At 39.8% G+C, this 15,366-nt stretch overlaps 1 protein-coding gene across 1 annotated transcript in view; it reads right to left on the bottom strand.

Moving 5' to 3' along the window:
* Positions 1–1,775: 1,775 nt before the first annotated feature.
* Positions 1,776–15,366, bottom strand: part of SPOCK1 (SPARC (osteonectin), cwcv and kazal like domains proteoglycan 1) — a 469,310-nt gene continuing 455,719 nt past the window's right edge. The window contains exons 11-12 of the mRNA XM_032208795.1: positions 7,711–7,848; positions 1,776–5,130 (exon numbers count right to left, since the gene is read on the bottom strand). Of these exons, the coding sequence (XP_032064686.1) occupies positions 4,949–5,130; positions 7,711–7,848 (320 nt within the window). The 3' untranslated portion in view covers positions 1,776–4,948. The remainder of the gene's footprint in view (positions 5,131–7,710; positions 7,849–15,366) is intronic.

The following is a 15,366-nucleotide window of genomic DNA, read 5'->3' as shown; positions in this document are numbered from 1 at the left end:
AGTTCAGGACCATTTAGGTTATTAAACATTAGAATAGAAGATTGTGGCTCTTCAAATATGTCTAAAGTTAGTTGATTTTCAGTACTGTCCTCCTACGCACATACACATTGGAGGAAATGGTTATCTTCTGAGGTTAGAATTTCCTAGCTAGAAGGCAGAAAATATAAGAATCATTTGGGCAGACACAAATAGGGGTCCTAATGCAGAAATCCTGATAGGCAGCAACATGGAAGAGATACACCTTTTGCAGATGAGGATCTTCCTGGTAAAATGATGGTACTTGGGCATCAACTTGTAACTGGGTGGGTGGGATGGGATATATGAGGTAGTAGTGGAAACTCCAATAGGTAATTACGGGAAAAACTGATAGTATCAACAATAGCATGGATGAGAAACAATGAGAATATTAAAAGGGAGCATATAAGATCTTCTAAAAAGATGATTCAATGGAATGGAAACTGCATGTTTAGAGACAAGTCCACAATATGGCTTGGTCTTCGACATAGATTGCTGTTGATTATAATCTCTTTGAACCATCTGCTGGTTCATATCACTGTATCAAAATTGAATATAATGTAGTACAAAATAACCCAATTTGTGTTTCTGGTTATACGCATAGCCAAACAACATTGTTATCTTTTGTTCGGTAGCAGTTCAATCCATGGAAAGCTATAAAGTATTTTTTTTTAAAGAGAAGCTAGGACAGGAGGCTTATTATTGGCTTGGTAAGACAAAATAGTAGTTACATTATTATTATTCCCCTCAGCAGTTTAATGAGAAATGAATTGCTGCATTCTCTGGCTTGATAGGAAACGCAGAGATGCTGCCATGGCTTTGTGTTTGGACTTGTTCTAGTTTTGCACAGTTTTGCAGAGGAATAATAGGTTATAAGGCTTGTTTAAATTATTCTGTGTAGTTTTGCCCTTTTGTCCCTTTTCCCAAAGTTTATGTTTACTCTTTTCTAATGAAGCAAAGTATTTCTCATGACAATGACTGGGAAATTACGCTTCCACTTTTCAGTTCCTCCAAAGGCACAGCTCTATTCTGTTTCTTTGGCTTTACTTTCATGGGGCTACCAAGTCCTGGTCTTTCTTTTACATGCTGCTGATAAATTGATATAATTATAGCTGTAATTGTTCCTGCAAATTTCCCACCTGAAATTACATAAATCCATGGTGGTTTATAACACATCCTTGAAATCTTATCCCCTTTCCAAGCTTAAAATGTTTTCTCTAACCAGGGGTATCCAACCTTGACAACTTTAAGATTTGTGAGCTTCAACTCCCAGATTTCCTCAGCCAGCCACTCCACGAGACTTGAAGTCCACTAGTCTTAAAGTTGCCAAGGATGGACACCCCCTGCTTTAGACAAACATGAAATCAGATGAGAGGAAATCACAAACAGGACAATGATTATAGTTTGCAGATATGGACAAAATGAAGATGGACCAGGGCAGATCCTTAAGAGTTTATTTTATATGTGTTCTTAAACTAAAGAGGTTATCACTTACACATCATTTCTACTCAGCATATATGAAATGACTTTCTCCTTTATAATGTTCACATCTTTTGCCATGGTTTAGTGTAGGATATTATATTTCAGGGAAAACATTTCAAACACCTCTTCAACAAATTGTACACCACCATGTGTTGGCAACTTTGAATGCACAGAGGTACCACATACAAATGAAAACTGTTTTACCATAAGACTGTGGGATCAACAGATGGATTACAGATTTTGAAGAAACAAGAAGATAAACAAACTCTGTTTTTGTACAAGTCTATAATCAGATGAAATGTACTGTTAACATTACATTTAAACCATCAAATCTCCCAATTTGGATTTTCCCCTCTAAGTTTCGGATTAGGACTTTTTATTTATGAAAGTAATCATGTCAACTACATCCATTTTAAATCAGTGGGGATTTTATTGTTGGATTTAAGTAGAATTTCCTGTGAGTTTCAGAGGTGAGTGCTAGTAGGAGAAATCACTGATTCAATATTCAGCAACAGGAGGACACCAAACAAACATGCACATACACATAGGCAAACCCCTTCAAAAAGCTTCTCCCATGTTATTGTTTGTGTTGAAAATGAAGCTAAATGTAAGTTACTTTCCAGTGTACGACAAACAGCATTTCATTGCAACTAAAGGGAAGATGATTTCTAGGAGCTTTATTAAGCAGAAACCTCACCTTTAATCAGTAGAATAGAAAAGTGGTCATTATATTACAGCTTCCAACTGGCTTTTGACTTTTCTTTAATAGCTCTGCAGCCAAATCTAAAGACTGTGGCCAGTGCAATTCATATTGTACAATGCACTTAACATCACTTGTCTTCGGGAGCAAATCTCATTAATTTTACAGAACTTTAAGCACGAGTCCGGGAAAAACATCACATGGTTTGGTTTTCGGAAGTACCTTACAAGTGTGATATGTTACAGCACTTGGGGTGAGAAGGTGATATCAACATGTAACAGCTTTGCAATGTTCCAAGGTTTGACCCAGTACCTTTTGCTGGATGTAGCCATCAACTGCTACTCGTTTCTGTTGCAGCACTTCTAAACAAAATTAGTTTCATGGCTTTTTTTTTTTTTTTGAAAGAGGGTTAGGGCTGGGTAAGAAAATCAGGTAACAGTTGATATTTCTTTGCTAGGAAAATCTGTACAAACCTCCAATGGACATTATTGGCTATAAGTAGAGGCCAAATGGCAATTAGGGCAGAGCCCAATGGCTTTATTGTATGTCATATTAAATGTAACAGAACACATCACAGTTTGGGTTGCTATAGATAAAGTGTTGCTTTAAAAAAAAAATCAAAGCTACTATATGGATTTCTTTATTGGGCTCCGCAGTAGATGATAGATAGAAATTTGATTTCTTAGGAAGCAAATATCAAATAATCTTAGGAAGCAAATATCAAAACCCAAACTGTGCTTAAAATACTAGAAATATTTTTTTGGGGGGGGGTTCAGAAAAGGTTCTGTCTGGGAAGCACCTCTTCTTCCAGCCAATAAATTTGGATTTCTCTCTCTAAGAGGAGTTAAACAAGGTGAAAACTGCAGTATTAAACTCTTGCATTTGTTATTATTTTGAAGGATTCATTTTCAGGCCTTTTTTGTATAACTTTTGTTTAAAAGCAACTCAGACTACATCACGCCAGAAACAAAAGGCATAAATAAGCCAAGTTGTAGTAGAATAAGCAATGATCTATGGGGAGATGCCCATTGTATTTATTTAGAAAAAGCATTAGAAATTTATACCAAAGAATAGCATCTTTAATATACACTTTTCTTTCTTTTTAAATTTGCATTCGGATACAAATATTTTTGCATTTGTCTTTATTGTTAAGACTGAGGCCTAAGACAGACTAAAGTAGAGATGGCCCTTAGTTTTTTCAGAATTTAAAAGACTTATTGATTTCCTTGCATTTAATAAGATAAAAATGGGCACTTGTTATAATGCCTACAGTAGCACATCTATTTTCCGACAATGAATGGCAATTGAGTACAATAAGATGCTGCTATGGATACAGAATCATTCAGGACCATTTATGGAATAATTCTATTCCACACTTTTTCTGGTTCATGAGTGTAAGTTTCTGTTGTGATGTTAACTAGGAATGATATTAACCATGGAAACAACTGCCTAAGGATATTTTTCTTCTAAAATGAAGCAAATAAATACTAACAATTTTAAATAAAGGAAAGACAGCTTATTACTTTTGATGGTTAGTGCCTCTGACAGTTTCAGTGCTTCCCTTTGAGGAATCATTAGAGTAAATGAAAAAAAAAAAGCATTTTCAGCAATCCAATGGTATGCTATTCCGGAAGCAGAGAGAAGCTTGCATAGCATTAGCGCAAACTCGATTAAAACAAATTCGAGACTTGCAAGTCTGCAAAAAGTCTAACAAGAAGCAAAGAAACGCCTTTGCGAAGCATGACTTCCTGCTCTGTGTTGAAAAGGAGGTTCCTCCTGTTAGAAGTCGAAAGGTGAGCATCGTGTGTAAGCATGCAAATCAACAATTTATTTTTAAAGTCAGCATCACTTTCATTAACTTAAACTGAACTGAAATTGATTAATGGGCTGAAAGGTCAACTGAGATCTTGTCCTCTACACTCATAGTCAGTGGGGAGAACTTTAACTGAGTACTATTGGCATCCGGCTCTCCTTTCGCTAAACAACATCAGGCAAAATGAGGAGGAGAGATAAAATGAAATAATTTGCCAAGCCAGAACGCTAAATCAATTTGATCTTTTCTTACAGGTTCTGCATAGCAAGACAAAAAGATCGCCTGCCTTAGCTGCTGAAAAGAAAGCAGAGTGGGGTAGCTGACAGCAAACGGCACAATGGAAAAGGACCCGCCATAGGAAAACCTCGGAAGCTATAGTGTGAAAGAAGTTTACCATGGACTATCTCCCTGTCCCTCCCTTCCGTGGTCACTGTTTCATTCAAAATGATATGCTGCGTGAATAGGTTAATTATGGAAAAAAGTGAAAAACAGATGAGAAGAATGCATGCAGTTATGCTGAAGAGAAGGAGAATTTGAGAGTGAAAACGGTCTTCCAAATTAATACAGAGCATATAAAATTAAATCAAGTGGCGAGAGAGTTGTCCTTACTGGCGGTATGATGGCCGCAGGAACCCAAATGCACATGTGTGTATAAAGTTACCCCCTGTGTACAAGGTGCACCACATGCAAAAGGTCTTCCCAGTTCACTTTAGTGACAGATTCAGCTATGCATGCTGATCTCCAGTGTGCCTGGGGAGGTGAGGCTACCAGTAAAGTGAAAGGAAAGCCCAATTGGGAAGGAGATCAGTGTGCATACTGGGAGGCCCATACAGATTGACTGAACTTCGTGTGTGATGCCTGATGTTTCCATTATCTCTGTGGAGATACAAAATGATTTGTGACATTGTGCAAAACATGAGTCCTCAGGGTTATGGGAACTACCATATATACCCAATTTCATCATCCTTATCATCATCTTCATCTTCATCGTCCTCATTAGTTGCTCTTACATGTATCTTCTGTTTGTCCTTTTTTGCTGCTTCGTATGCTTCTTCCAGGTCATCCAACAACAACACTGATCCACCACTACCAAAATCCCCTGAGGTTTCTTGCTCTTCTTCTGAAAAAGGGAAGAATTCATAGCTATAATTTAAGCCCAGTTTTCTGCCTTGGCACGTCAACCGTTTCGTCCATTAAGTTACACTCATTCTTCTTGTCAGTTTTATATTTAGACATCCCCCCCTCCACAATGGACCATATCACAATGGGAACTCATAAGCGCATATAGTCCTGGCAGACCCCCCCCAAATCATGCATTTTCAGGAGGAAGCAACAGCTGAAGACAGAACCTTACATTTCTAAATAGTTGGTTCAAATCCATTCCAGGCCAATGGTGACTGAAAGAAACCACCATCTGATGAGTATTCGAAGGTATCTGAAATGAGTTGGTGGTCTCAGTAAATTGCAAGCCTCAAAACACCTCCCACAAGCATCATTAAACACTACTGTCAATTGTAATTTGACATCTCAAGAATTAAGGTAATATGAATGGAACGAGAAATATTCCAATCACGATCCTATCTACCAAATCAAATAAGAAGATAAAAGTAAGAAATGAAGTGTGGTTCTCCATTAAAATAATTATCTGGTTTGTTTATCGCTTTGGTAGTCGGCTGCATGGTGTATACAGATTTGGTTTTCAAACGTGTATTTTGCCTTGGGAGCTGAGTGGATGTTCCCCGCAAAGATCAATAATAGCAGACAAACCTTTTTGACCGCCAGCCTGTCTACTCTTCCTGGCTGGTTGCACTTTTCTTAATTGAAAGTGTGCCTTAATAATAATAATAAAAAAATCCAGAAGACTCTGCAACACAGAATGTTCCCATTGCAAATGTACAGGGTGCAAAGAATGTATTTGCAGCTAGAAAAAATAGAAAAGGGTCCTTGAAGTCTAAGCTTTACTTATATGTAGTCATTTTACAATTAAATAAACTCCAACTCTGTGACTGCTCATGCTTTGATTTTAAAGAATTCCAGACTCAGACTTTCCATATGTAGGAATCAATGCCTCTGAATAAAGACAGCCTTATAAAAGTTTCAAGACTGCATTTCTCAAAAGCCATAATGTGTCCTTTTAATTTTCCTCACTTGAGTATGGAGTTGTAGAAACTGCACTTGGCCTGCCTTCTATCCATCCTCCAGGTGGCACTCCTAGAAGGGTTTGTAGTGGCAATGTAGAACACCATTGTTATTTTGAGAGTTTAGTAATGTATTATGATTTTTCTTCCACCTCAAGAAAAGTCTAGAAATTTAGAGCTCATTCTGCACTAAATCTTGCTTGCTGACTCTCAGTTTGCATTTGAGAGTCATGTGCCAGCCAGCCAAGGTCAGATCCCGCAGTCTCATGACCATAGCAGACATGAAGACATGATGCCAGGTTTTGATTAAAAAAAAACACATTTGATTATTGCGCCACAGTGGCACAGTGGTTGGAATGCAGTACTGCAGGCAACGTCTGCTGACTGTCGGCTGCCAGCAGTTTTGGCAGATCGAATCTTACCAGGCTCAAGGTTGACTCAGCCTTCCATCCTTCCAAGGTGGGTAAAATAAGGACACAGATTGTTGGGGGCAATATGCTGACTCTGTAAACTGTTTAGGGAGGGCTGTAAAAGCACTGTGAAGTGGTATATAAGTCTAACTGCTATTGCTATTGTTGCTTGTTGCTTGTTTCTACACAGAAGCTAACACTGGGTAATGTGGAATCTGGTTGCCCTTGGGATATCTCTGCTATAGTGATTAAGGAGTTCCAGCAGTTTATGAGAGATTTGGGTATTATGTTGCTTGATAGGTATACTTTTTATATTATGCTCTTAAATCTGTCTGCTTGAGTTTAATAATATAGTTTGAAATTCTTTCATTCCCTGGTGTGCTTATTGCCTTTGTATCGAAAAGAACCTGGACACCTGATCACTGTCTTAGCACTTGGCAAACAGAATTTATTTTTGATGTTGTTTGCGTCTCATTTGACAGAGAACAATTGAGGCAGAAGAGTGAAGAGGACATGGCCAGCAATGGTGGGCAGTGGATTCTGGGTTTCGCTCAAGGTCTAGTGAGCCTTTAATGGGATTTGCTGGTTTGAGATGTCACATTTGCAATATGCAGCTAAGGATATGTGTAGTTGCAGTGTTAGTAACAACCGTTTTTATTAAATTTAGTGACAACGATGCTTGTGCAATGCTTCAGTTTCAATTCCAAAAATGTGCTTTTCTGTAGCCCAGAAATGATGTGGTTCCTTCAAAGCATCTTTTCTGAATGATTTCTGAAGCATTGCCTAATCCTAAAGCAACTCTGATAAATTCCTTATTTGTATGTGGGTTCCTCCCCCACCCAGGTATGGAATGCATCATATTATTTTAAACCTCATACAAAACATCCTATCCCCAATAATCTCTCCTTCAAAATATTTTACGTATAAACTCTTGTCTTTTAAGCGGGCAGGAAGAGCAGACTGGATACTTTTACCAATCTTATATTGTCTTTCATGCTTAGAAAGAAATGTTTTTTGTATCTGTTTAATAAATACAAAATGTAAAAATGGTTGTCCTAATACAGTATATTTCCTCTTTGTTATGTTGTACTTTCTTAGCCAGCATTACAGAGTTCATTCCTATTTTATTGCAGAAAGTCTGATGTTACTCACCACAGCTTACTGTCCCTTGCTTCCTAGAGCCAGCAATCTCATTTCCATACTTATCCACACACCAGCACTGGCCAGTACTTCCATGACACTGAGTTGCTTTGTAATAGCCTTCTTCATTGCAGCGAGGGATGAAGGCACCTGGAAGCAAGCAAAATGGAGACCAGGTCAGTTATAAGCCTGAGCCTGGCATTGATTTTCTAGATTTTCCTTTTGGAGTCTACATAGCTAGATCAAAATTATCATGCTTCCTATTTATTCCGGAATCAATACCTGTTAGGTAAATTAGATACTTTTTTCTAATGCACATATTCAGTCTGAATGGAGGCCAAAGCTTACCTGGGATTATTTTATTTTATGAAGGAATAAAGTTTGCCATCTTAAGTACTCAGCCCAATGATTGGCAACTCCCAATATCTGTTTAAGATATTGGATATTGCAGATGTGCATCTCACATTCATTTTGCTGGATATACTTAAACAAATATTATGCCATGTACTGCTAGCTAGTTAGAATATAGAATAACAGAGTTGGAAGGGACCTTGGAGGTCTTCTAGTCCAACCCCCTGCTTAGGGCAGGAAACCCTACACCACTTCAGACAAATGGGTATCCAACATCTTCTTAAAAACTTCCAGTGTTGGAGCATTCACAACTTCTGGAGGCAAGTTGTTGTTACTCCAAAGGAATCACTAAAATGAATTTACACACATGCTGGTGCACGTACTTGTGCGCGCGCGCGCGCGCGCACACACACACACACAAATGCCATGTATTCCATTTCATTATTAAACACAGCACAAATCAATGCAGTCTTTTTCAACCATAGATGTATGCAGTACATGCTACCTTGGAAAGAATCAGAAAATTATTAAGTTTTTAGAACTACTGCTGGAATTATTCACAAGAATGTTTAGGATGTACAAGTTATGTCTTAGTGGATGGGTCTACCATATTAGACCAATCACAGTAAATCATCCCAGAATGGTACAACATCCATTCAAAGTCCCACTTCATTCTCCAGCCTTTCCACCAAAGGTTGGCTTTCCAAGAATAGTTTATTTGCATTTGTGGTGCCTGTGAAAATCCTGGCTCTAGTAACTCTCCAGATGACTACTGGACCTCCATATAGTTCTAAATTGACTCACCTCAATTCATACTGATTTTAGAAAACAATTTACTGGATGATTATTCTTGCCTTAGACTTTTTGACTCAATCTGGTTTAAACTTGACACCTCTCACTTCACTACATCTGAAACATATGGATGCTGGGTCTGTCAGGAACTTTGATCATAGTAGTATTGTTCTGTTCTGAGAACGAGGGGTTACAGAATGGAGGCAAGGCGGAGATAAAGGCTAACACGTTTATTTGCTAACAAATGTTTACCGACAAGGCAGCTAACAGAGTGCCCTCTTAGCTGTCGACAACAGCTGAGTTCAAGCAAGCCCACTCTTGTAATAGTGGGCTGTCAAACAGATCAACCAATCAGAACAGGGGGTGACACCTTCTAGCTGGTGGATCGGACCCAGCACTCCTTCCCACTCAGTGAGGCACATGCATAGTCCTCAAGGTAAAGCGGTCGCTGCCTAATTTGTTGGGATTGTCTTAGTGTGCTTCCGGTGGTTAGGGCCGGAGGTTGCTCCTGCTCTTCTCTTGGGGTCTCAGCTGGTTCCTAGACATCATCGGCTGGCATCGCACTGCACTGCAGGGCTTCCTTAGCCATGTGCACCATGAGCTCCGCTAGGGCGTTATTGCCAGGTGAAAAGGGGCTGTAAAGGTGTGTTGAATTCCCAAAACTAGCCAAAAACGACTCTAAATGGCCGGAGATGAATGGGGCCCATTATCTGATACAACCACATCGGGGAGGCCATGGGTGGGAATATCCTCTGTAGCACCTATGGCTGAGGACTGCCCCCACCCCTAAGGGCAATGTTGTATGATGAAAAATGTAGTATAATATATTTTTAGTGCTTGACATAGTATAAGACCTAGACTGACTTTAACCAGAATTCCTTTCAAGTCTTGTGAATATCTTGGGATGGTTGCTTTGATACATTACCATTTCCCCTGGCGGTCTTGAAGTAATATCTTAGTGTCTTTCAAGTTTCTTAGTATCATTAGAAACGCTTGATCTTAAATATGGTTGAGTAGTTAGCCATGAACTGTTTCAGTTTCATCAGTGTTTTGATTTCCCTAATTGTATCCGCTCTATCTGTTTACATCAGATATATGTCACGTCCATTCTGTGAATAAAGGCTTTAAAGGAATCAGACATCTTTCACCATAGAACCTTGAATTTTTTTCTAGGACTTTCAGACAACAATTCTTGTAGGGATTTCATCATTTTTAAAAATAGTGCATAGTTGTCCATTTCATCTCAAGCCATTTCATAGGCCTTAACAAAAGGTTCAATTAACTTAACAAGTAAATAAACTGATTTTTTCCCATACTGGCCAATCAAACATCTTTACTGGCCAGCCAAACATCCAGTTTAGAGGATAGACTCCTCTCTTTTCCTGTATTCTGGATTTTCCACAGGAGCTTCTGGAAGTGTGGATTGGTTGCAGTAGTAATAATCCATTCTTTAGCCATTCATTTTTAGTTGAGAAATCTCTTATTCCTACACTGCTATCTTTAATCTTTCCACTTGGTCCATTTCCAATGTTTAATGTTTCTCCTCCCTCTAGAATGCCATTTTTCTTAATTACACTTTCTTAATTTAACTCAAGTGGGTCAATAGATCCCATCACAGTGCTTAGTTCATTGTGTCCATTTGAGCAGTTGAGTCATCTGCCCTTTCTTCAGGAATGAGACTCTTGGAATCTGGAACGTCATGATGTCTTTGACTAGCTGGGCAAATATGTCATCTCACTTTTCCATAGGATATGAGAGACTTTTGTTCCTTAACACTAATCTAGGTATCCTGTCAAAACCTGAAAACTCAAAATAAAAATAACTTTTGTGTTATTTTTTATCTCTGCTGAAGAAAACTGTAAAAAAAGAAGAAAATATTTTTCCTCTTATCTATCTGGCCCAGTTAGACTCCTTCCTGTGTATCAGGCAGAAAACAATCAGGCCTCCACCCCAGGGATGGGACCCTGCCAGTTTAACAACCATTTGGTCATTGCGTGCATTGCGCACATGTACTCCACGCATGTCCGCGCCTGACACGCGCTTCACATGCATGCAGAGTTTTAACAAAACTTACCTTCCACGTTACTTCTGGAGAGGAAAACAGCTGAGACGTGGCAATCCACTCTGCCGCACGAATCAGCTGAGAGGATATAGGTAAGTAAAGCACAGGGGCGGGCGGGCCCACGTGATCATTGGAGCGAACCAGTTCGCTCCCCAGGTGATCATCGGAGGTACCAGTTCACACAAACTGGTCCGAACCAGCTGAATCCCATTCCTGCCCCACCCAAAATTTTGAAAAACATAAGTAGAGGAAAGAATTATTTGAAGCCTGAGGTTAGTTCTTAATGTCCTTTTATTTAACCTACTGTAGTGGCAGGGTGGAAGAACCTAAATAAATCCAATCAATCAATCAATAATAAATAACTCAATTAATCAGTCCTGCCTTAAGAAAATTGGCTTATTTCTGTTGTCAGCTTTAGCAAACACAGCAATAATAGACTTCAAGGCATCCCTACAATCTCAGTTACTTATCCCTGGAGATCAGTTAGATTCATTCCTCATGGGTGCCTCTGTAGTAATTTCCATTCTCAGCTTCACTTTCAAGTACAGGGAAGCAGCTTTTATTATGTCCAATGATACTGGGTGGTGGCAGTAGAGGAATCCTCACTCTTTTGTCAGATAGATGCTCCTTGATTTACTGGTAGTAATAATGAAAAAGGAGCTTCTTTTACCAATTCTATACATGAAGCGTGTCTGCAAAGTGTGAGTATATGTCAAAAGGGCTATTTTCACTCCATTTCCCATGGAACGAAAAAAATGAAGAAAATGCATTACTTGAAATGCCATGCCATTACTTGCCTAAGAGACAGAGAAATGAGAAATCGCTCTAATATTTCATACATTATAAATAAATGCATTTTGTTTCTTGGCTATTGCAGATATTACAGTGACTGTCCAATTTTTAAAAGTTACAAACATAGTTTATAAATAGCTGTATATTAATCTTCCTATATCTGATCTGAGTTCAGCTTTGATAATAGTACCAAGCCAACTTTTGGAGGTTCTTTTAAAAAAAAATGCTAAGCAGGGTTGGATGTAATTAGTTTGTGGAGGGACGATCACCAGGAAAAGCCAAAGCTTTGTAGGCTAGAATGTCAAATTGAATAATCATCCCAGAAGTAGCTACTGAAAAACCATCTCTGCCATGAAAATAACACAGATGTCTCAAATTAGTCACCAGGAGTCACAATTAACTTAAAGAGTCTTTACCTTTTTCTCTTGCCCAATTTTAAGCAGTTGTGGTGAAAATAATATATATTTTTTTCTTTTCCAAACACATTAAAGAGATCTTAATTTCATGAAGAAACTACTAGCATTAGTGGAAGCTCAGTATATGAGATTATGAAATTAAAATCGAGGACCCAATAGATACGAATGTTTAACTCCTTTGTGCTCAAAACCAGGATAATAGATGTTGCATTTTTATTGGGAGAATGGAGGAGCAGGACACAATTCATTTCTTTTAGTAAGTAGGGGAAAATTACATTTAAGAGTCATCTCGTGACTTCACACGCATAAAAGAAAATGAAAAAAAAAAATCCCATTGTTTGTGGCAATGGCCATACAAGTAGAGTTTGGGTTATTAGTTTATCCAGAATACACAATCCTACTTGAATTATATTTTGCTTCCAAATGCATGCAAAGTTATTCTGGCCACTAATTCTGCCTCAATGGGTTCAATTGCTTTTCATGACAAATGTTATTGCTAGGTAATCTCACTTTGCAAAATTGCAGTTTTTAGAATGGATGGAGTGGATTTTCTTTTCATGGTCCTGCTTTGAGTCTCACAGAAAACTGTGAGGACTAGTGGCATGGATCCCCCTTGGTTCTTTACATATACCAGAAGTACCTGTGCAGAAAGGATTATTTAGACACGTTGCATGTAACTTGGCATGCTTTGCATTGCAAATTCCTCCACAAATGAGCTTAAGCCGTGTGGATTGCATGTTGTTAATCATTCTCGTCTGCTCCTTATCTGTATTCTTGTTTGTAACCATTTAGATAAAGAGGACAACGCCAGCTCTTTAATCTAATAGCTGTCAAGGGAAGAGGAACAATAGCTGCCTAAGAGCAATGTTCTCATTAACAAAGGGTCACATATCTGGATTTCCAAGGTCCTGATAAGACATGCCATTAGACCATCCCCAGGTACTATCTGCTAGAGACCTTGTCTTCAATAAAAAAATATTTGTGGCAAGGATTCTACTGTCTAAAATTATGATTAAGTGCCTGATAAGCTGTGCTATCAGATGCTTTTGGTTATATGGCCTGACTGAGAAGATGCCAAAAGCTCCCACACAATTTAAAGCTCAGTGTAGACCCAAAGTACTGAAGGCTGTTATGGAATTCCCAGTTCCAGGGGAATCCATCTGTCACCATTCTTGGGATTTGGATCCTGCTAAAGGAATATAGATTGAAATTTCTCTGGGTCGACCATGGTATCCTTCTGCGACGACTGGAAGAGGTGGGAGTGGAAGGCACCGTTTTACGGTGGTTCTCCTCCTACCTCTCCGGCAGGTCGCAGTCGGTGTTGGTCAGAGAATAGAGGTCGACCCCTAGGCCCCTTAAGTATGGGGTGCCGCAGGGCTCAGTCCTGTCAACCCTCTTATTTAACATCTACATGAAGCCACTGGGTGAGATCATTCGCCGGCATGGGATTAAATACCATCAATACACGGATGATACTCAGTTGTATCTCTCTGCGCCGTGCCAACTCAGTGTAGCAGTGGAGATGATGTGCCAGTGCCTGGAAGCTGTCAGGGTCTGGATGGGAGTGAACAAGCTTGCACTCAATCCTGACAAGACTGAGTGGCTATGGATGTTGCCCCCAAGAACTGTCCAGATATTCCATCTCTAAGCCTGGGGGGGGGTGTGAAACTTTACACCCCTCAGAGAAGGTCCACAACTTGGGTGTCCTCCTGGACCCGCAGCTGACATTAGAACATCACTTGTCAGCTGTGACCAGGGGGGCCTTTGCCAAGGTTCGCCTGGTGCACCAGTTGCGATTCTACCTGGATCGGGAGGCACTTCAGATGGTCACTCATGCCCTTGTCACCTCAGGACTTGACTACTGTAATGCACTCTACATGGGGCTGCCCCTGAGGAGTGTTCTGAGACTACAATTGGTCCAGAATGCAGCCGCGCGAGCGATATTGGGTGTACCAAGATACATCTATGTCACACCTATCCTCCGCGAGCTGCACTGGCTTCCTATCAGCCTCTGAACGCATTTCAAGGTGCTGGTTATTACCTTTAAAGCCCTACATGGCCTAGGACCCAGATATCTGCGAGACCGTCTTCTGCCGCATATCTCCCAATGGCCGATAAGATCACACAGGGTGGGCCTTCTCCGGGTACCATCGACTGGACAATGGCGTCTGGTGACACCCCTGGGGGAGGGCCTTCTCTGTAGCCGCTCTGACCCTATGGAACGATCTACCCCCGGAGATCCGGACCCTTCCCACTCTTGCGGCCTTCCGAAAGGCGACTAAAACCTGGCTATTCCGGCATGCCTGGGGCTGTTGACCTCATGTACAAGGTCCAGCCCCGCCTAGATTGAGGGTATGAAGTGATCTTTTAATCTGTTTTTACTCTCTCTATTTTAATTTTTTATTTTTGAAATGTATTTCTGTAAGCCGCCCGGAGTCCTTCGGGATTGGGCGGCCTATAAATTTATTAAACAGTTAAACAGTTAAACAGTTTTTTTTTTAATATTCATTCCATAAATATCCTCTTTGGCATTTTCCCCTGGTTCCAGTGTATTGCCTTTGAATCCTAAAGAATTAGCCAACAGACATCAACAGACTGTGCTTCACAGATAAAAATGAGGAAGGGCAGTTGTAGGAAGATACAGAAAGAAAAGTGTACAAAAGGGAATTGCAACCTGATGATGCGGTGATTAAGTGCAGTATTGCAGGCCCACAGCCTGGGGTTCAATTCCGACAGGACTCAAAGTTGACTCAACTTTTTCATCCTTCTGAGGTCAGTAAAATGCGGACCCAGATTTTTGAGGACAATATTCTGACATTTATAAACTTCTCAGAGAGTGCTGTAAAGCACTATGGAGCAGTATATAAGTGTAAGAGTGCTATTGCTAATTTAAAGCTGTCTGCAAATGATATTTTAAAGCATTTTCACTCATCTCAATGATTCATTGTTTATCCAATCTCCAACGGTTTTATTGAAGACCACTTATCTCCAGAGGTTTCTGCCTAGCCATCCTAGTGAGCCAACCAAGTCCCTTCAATTAAACATTGTCGCCTATTGGGATGACTCTGTTGTGCTACCTCCCTTTTGGAATGAGGTCTCACTGAGATAGCAATAGCACTTAGACTTATATACCACTTTACAGGCCTCTATAAGCAGTTTAACAGTCAGCATATTGCCCCAACAACATTTTAGCCACTTCCGAAGGGATGGAAGGCTGAGTCAACTTAAGCCTGTTAAGATTTGAACTGCCAAATT

This window comes from Thamnophis elegans, chromosome 2 (assembly GCF_009769535.1).
Source record: "Thamnophis elegans isolate rThaEle1 chromosome 2, rThaEle1.pri, whole genome shotgun sequence".
NCBI lineage: Eukaryota > Metazoa > Chordata > Lepidosauria > Squamata > Colubridae > Thamnophis > Thamnophis elegans.
Note: the sequence above shows the minus strand (reverse complement) of the source record. Positions and strands in the feature narration are given on the sequence as shown.